The 5711-nt window shown below is 51.3% G+C and overlaps 1 protein-coding gene across 1 annotated transcript in view; it reads left to right on the forward strand.

The window, feature by feature from the left end:
* The window catches only part of LOC112415501 (kallikrein-7-like), a 3846-nt gene extending 2630 nt beyond the window's left edge, over positions 1 to 1216 (forward strand). The window contains exon 5 of the mRNA XM_024768537.1: positions 1061 to 1216. Coding sequence (XP_024624305.1) covers positions 1061 to 1216 — 156 coding nt within the window. The remainder of the gene's footprint in view (positions 1 to 1060) is intronic.
* The last annotated feature ends 4495 nt before the right edge of the window (positions 1217 to 5711 follow it).

Here is a 5711-nt window from a genome sequence, read left to right on the forward strand (position 1 = left end):
TTTTTTTTTGCGGTAAGCGGGCCCCTCACTGCTGTGGCCTCTCCCGTTGCGGAGCACAGGCTCCGGACGCGCAGGCTCAGTGGCCATGGCTCACGGGCCCAGCCGCTCCGCGGCTTGTGGGATCTTCCCGGACCGGGGCACGAACCCGCGTCCCCTGCATCGGCAGACGGACTCCCAACCGCTGCGCCACCAGGGAAGCCTGTCTCTCTTTTTATCTGCCTACCTCTCTGCCGCTCTCTCCAGCCCCTACACTAGTGTTTCTCTGTCCTCCCTCTACTGCTCCACCGTTCTTTTCTCCATCCTTTGCTTAACTCTTTTCCTCTTCTCTGTGACTCCCTTTCCTTGTCTCTCTCCCCGTACCTCCACTCCTTTCGCTCTCACCTGTACCCTCAGCTGTCAGGGGTGGTGGGAGGGTAAGTGTTAGGGATGGGGTGACGGGACGGGAATGTGTGTCCTAGAGAATGGGGCATCCTTCTCTTCCCCCAGTGAGGGCCGGCTTCACGAATGTGCAAGTTGTACAGTGACACGCGGTCCCACACTCAGGAGAGTCCCACCCTCGGTTTAAAGCACTCCTGTTGCTGTCTTGAAATTCTTAATACTTTCTAAGCGAGGGAGCCCACACTTTCATTTTGCACGGGGACTTATGAATTGTGTCATCGGTTAGGCCCCCGATTTCCAAGACCACCCTGTCCCTCTTTCACGCCCATGTGTCCGTTCCCTGGAGATACTGCCCCTTCTCCCATGGGCTTGGCGCTGAGTCCTCAAAGATGGGGAAGAAATGGGGCTCTGACCCCCTGGAAGCCCTGCCCCTTCCCTGTGATTGGTCCCATTGGCCGGGGCTCAAGCCAATGTCTTCAGAGAACGTGGTTTGTCTTCTCCATGATGGCCCTAATTCCTGCTCTACTATTGGTCCCCAGAGACTATGAGTCTCTCCCCATTGGCCGGGGTGGAAGTCCAGGGTCCGGCAAGACAAAGACTGACAACCGTGGGGGTGTATGAGACGGAAGTGGGGGCGGGACTTCACTCTGAAGCTGAAGCTAATTTGCTTTGTCCCCTCCAGGGTGACTCAGGGGGACCGCTGATGTGCAAAGGTACTTTGCAAGGCCTGGTGTCCTGGGGAGGTTTCCCTTGCGGCCAACCCAACAACCCAGCTGTCTATACCCAAGTCTGCAAGTACGTCGATTGGATAAACACCACCATGAGCACGTATTGCTAATCTCTCCGCACTCCCATCTCTCCATCCCTACACCCTGAACAGGAAATTCACAGAAATAAGGACGTCGATGATCTACAGTCATACTTGACTTTACTTTTCCTCAAAGACATATCATAAACCTCCACAATATGCCATGTGCGTAAGTCAATCAAATCAGCAAGGAATTAAAACCAAAACACGAGACACAAAAACCTCAGTGCCGGTAAAGAAGTAGTGAGACCAGCACCCTCGGCCACTGAAACTGTAAATTCATACGATTTTTATGGAAGTTGATTGGGCAATGTGAATCAGGACCCTTGTTCTCCACCTTTGACCCAGCAATTCCAGTTCTAGGAAGATACTACTACAAAAAAAAAAAAAAAAAAAAAAATCCAAAATGTGGAGCAAGGTTTGAATTTATCACAACATTATTTATCATAGCAAAACGGTGGAAACACTGAATATGTCCGGAATCAGTGGAGTGTTTAAGTAAACAATAGGCTAGCTCGAGACAAGGATATGCAACAGCCAAGGCTACTAATTACGCAGAATTGTCGGTGTTAGGCAAGGATGTTTATGCTATGTGATGTTAAATGAGAAAAGGAAGATACAGAAATATATGTGCATGTGATCCTTGCTATGTAAAATGAAAACATTCACAAAATAAAGCCTGAAATCATGTGTACCAAACTGCATTACGGTGGTAGTCATGGGAGGGTAGCCTGCTTCCTTGCATTTACTTTTCTGTGGGTATGCACTTTTATAACCTGATAAACAGCAGTGGAAAAGCTCTGGAGATCTAAGGTGGAGGAGGGGAGACCCTTAGAGAGGAAAGAAAAATGTACGTGATTTTTGGTCCCTTGCCTTGCCTCCCTGCCCAGTGGCATATTTTTTCTCCGTTTCCTGGGTCTCCGTATTCCTCATCGGTAAAATGGAGAAGCGAAAGAGGAAAAGGGAAGGTAAAGAGAGTAAAAGGGAGGGAGGAGAGAATATGTCTGCTTCTTCAGGGTGGAAAGGGGTGTGAAAGTGTTTCTGGGCATTTCACGGGTGACAAACTAGGAGAGAGGGAGAAGGTGTGGGGGAAGCGTAGGGCTGGCAGGAAGACAGGACACCTGGGTCCCACAGGGGCCCCCCAAAAGTGAGCCACCAGCCTCCTGGATGCCAGGGGAGGCTGGGGGCTGGGAACCCAGGTAGGTGGTCTCCTGTCCTCAAGAAGGCAGGGAAGGGGCCTCAGAAAGGGTGGAGGTAGGAGTCCCAGTGACTCAGCCTGGCCATGCCCCTACTCCTGCCATCCAAGTCTCCTGGGCAGCCATACCTCAGAAGGTGCTGACAGAGGGAGCCTCTCCGATGCCCAGGACTCACCTCTCCTACCTGTCTTTCCAGTTTCTCCCCCAGAATTCTCGACTGGTCAACATTCTCCTCTTGTTGAAGCTCCACCATCTTCCCCACTCTCCTAGCCTCCTATTCTCCCACACTTCTTCGTATTGCAGGAATTCTGTAGCCGCCGTGGAATTTCTTAACTTCCTCTGGTGTCCCTGTGCACAGGAAGCTAAGCTCCCTCCTCCCTCAGACCCAGGTGTCCCCGCCCCTAATCCCTCCTCCCTCAGACCCAGGAGTCCAGGCCCCCAGCCCCTCCTCCCTCAGACCCAGAGTCCAGGCCCCCAGCCCCTCCTCCCTCAGACCCAGGAGTCCAGGCCCCCAGACCCTCCCGCTTCTGGATCTGTGTCAAGTTTAAGGAAGGTCAAGAGTATCTGGCCACCACCCTCATGAAGCTCCATCAACTTCCCCTCTCTCCAGCAAGCCACCCCAAATCCATATTCAACCTAAAAGTTTAAAAAGTAACAAAACATCACAGTTGCACTAGGTCAGCCTATAGACAACTGGCTCTGCCTGTTGGCAGCTCTTGTATACATGTCAGGAGGCGGATTGGTTTACAATGACTTGAGAGCATACTCTTGTTGAATTTTTAAAAAACAACTTCCTTGGGCTTCCCTGGTGGCGCAGTGGTTGAGAGTCCGCCTGCCGATGCAGGGGACACGGGTTCGTGCCCCGGTCCGGGAGGATCCCACATGCCGCGGAGCGGCTGGGCCCGTGAGCCATGGCCGCTGAGCCTGTGCTCCGCAGCGGGAGAGGCCACAGCAGTGAGAGGCCAGCATACTGAAAAAAAAAAAAAAAATTCATTTTTCTTTGGGTAGCTGATAAAGTGTAATAGTTAAAGACACTGACTCTAGAAACTGCGCTCTTTGGGTGCCAATCCCAGTTCTGGCAGCTGCAAGCTATTCACCTTTGAGCACATCACCTCCCCACCCTTGTTCCTTCAACCTTGAAATGAGAGAAGTAGCACCTATTTCCCAGGGCTGTTATGAAGATTGTATAAGTTTACTATTCAGAAAGTGCTAGAACATTGTCTGACACAGAATAAGCCTGCAATGAGTGTTGGGCTTTTTTTGTTTGTTTGTTTGTTTTTGGCTGTACCACATGGCATGTGGGATCTTAGTTGCCCAACCAGGGATCGAACCCGCGTCCCCTGCATTGGAAGCGTGGAGTCAACCACTGGACCGCCAGGGAAGCCCCTGAGTGTTGGTTTTTATTGTTTGTGGCTTCTGGCTCTTTTCCCTGCTTACACTTTCGTAAAGTTTTCTCGTAAAACATTTTCTTTATTGAAGACTTTTGTGGAGCATGTCACTTGGGAGAAAGACGTCTCATAAATAAGCAGGCGCGGCGTGTGGGGATGGCAAAACCATGAAGGCCACTGGCAAATGCCTAGAGCTGGGGACTTCATCCTCTCTCTTAGAGGTCCTTCCACTCCCCACTGCCTACCGCCTCCCTCCTTTCCCACAGGGCTCCCAATAACTCCTCCCAAATCCACCCATCCCGTATTATAGTAAGGTGGAACCAGACGGGGCCCCAAGAGATGCGCCATGTCCACCGCCATGTTGGAAGCTGAGTTCCAATTCCGGCTCACCGTTTCCTGGGTGTTTGAGGCTGAGCGATTAAATTCCTTTCTCTGAGCCTCAGCTTTCTTTTGTATAAAACAGGAGTGGGAGGAATGAAGTCATTTAGTCATTTGGTCAACATTTGCTAAGGCTTCCTCTGGGCCGAGTGCTGTTCTGGTGCCTGGGACGTAGAGGTGAGTGAGAACCAGCGCCCACGCTCAAGGAGCTCATGGTCCAGTGGGGGAGATGGGTGTGGATCCAGACGGTCACCATCCAGCGTGACATGAAGGAGGCACCTGCTGTGGGATCTTAGATGAGAGTGACTAACCCATCTGCAGAGGGTTGGAAGTTGGGTGGTGTTCAGGGAAGTCTTCCTGAAGGAGGTAATGTGTAAGCAAAGACTTGAAGGACAAGTTGTTACCAGGAGAAGCTGGGAAGAACATTCTGGGAGGCGGGAATAACATAGGCAAAGGCCTAGAGGTTAGAAGACATGGAATGGTTCAGGAAAGCTTCAAGTAACCTCCATGGCTGGAGCACAAGAACACAAGTGGGTAGAGCTGCACTGAGAATGTGACAGCCATTCGCCTTGGTGGCTCCTGACTCGTGAACTGTGGCAGCTCCAACTGAGTCGTGCTGTAATTGTAAAAGACACGTCGGATCCCAAGCATCTATCATGCAAAAAAATAAGAAAGCAAACCACCTCTTTAAAACTGTATTTTGGGGACTTCCCTGGTGGTCCAGTGGTAAAGAGTCCACCTTGCAATACAGGGAATGTGGGTTCGATCCCTGGTCAGGGAGCTAGTATCCTACATGCCTCGGGGCAACTGAGTCCGTGGGCCACAACTACTGAGCTCGCGCTCCTCAACAAGAGGAGCTGCAAACTCCTTTGTGCTGCAAACTACAGACCCCACGCGCTCTGGAACCCGCGCCCCACAACTACAGAGCCTACGCGACCTGGAGCCCGGGCGCCACAACTAGAGAGAGAAAACCCGAATGCCACAAGTAGAGAGAAGCCCGCGCACCACAACGAAGAGCCCGTGCGCCGCAACGAAAGATCCTGCATGCCTCAATGAAGATCCCGTGTGCTGCAACTAAGACCCGACGCAGCCAAAATACACTAGATAAAAAATCTTTAAAAATAAAATTGTATTTTGATTTCACATTGGAATAATATTGTTTTGGATGTATTGGGCTGAACGAGATGTTAAAATGAACTCTTGTTTTTGGGGGGTTTTTTTCTTTACTTTTAAAAAAAATTGTGGCTACTAGAAAATTTTAAAGCACACGTGGGGACTTCCCTGGTGGCGCGGTGGTTAAGAATCCGCCTGCCAATGCAGGAGACACGGGTTCCAGCCCTGGTCTGGGAAGATCCCACATGCTGCGGAGCAACGAAACCCGTGCGCCACAACTACTGAGCCCGCGTGCCACAACTACTGAAGCCCGAGAGCCTAGAGCCCGTGCTCCACAAGAGAAGCCACCGCAATGAGAAGCCCGTGCACCGCAACGAAGATTAGCCCCCCTCACCGCAACTAGAGAAAGCCCGCACGCAGCAATGAAGACGCAATGCAGCCAAAAATAAA

This window comes from Neophocaena asiaeorientalis, unplaced genomic scaffold (genome assembly GCF_003031525.2).
Source record: "Neophocaena asiaeorientalis asiaeorientalis breed wild unplaced genomic scaffold, Neophocaena_asiaeorientalis_V1.1 scaffold629, whole genome shotgun sequence".
In the NCBI taxonomy this organism is placed as follows: Eukaryota; Metazoa; Chordata; class Mammalia; order Artiodactyla; family Phocoenidae; genus Neophocaena; species Neophocaena asiaeorientalis.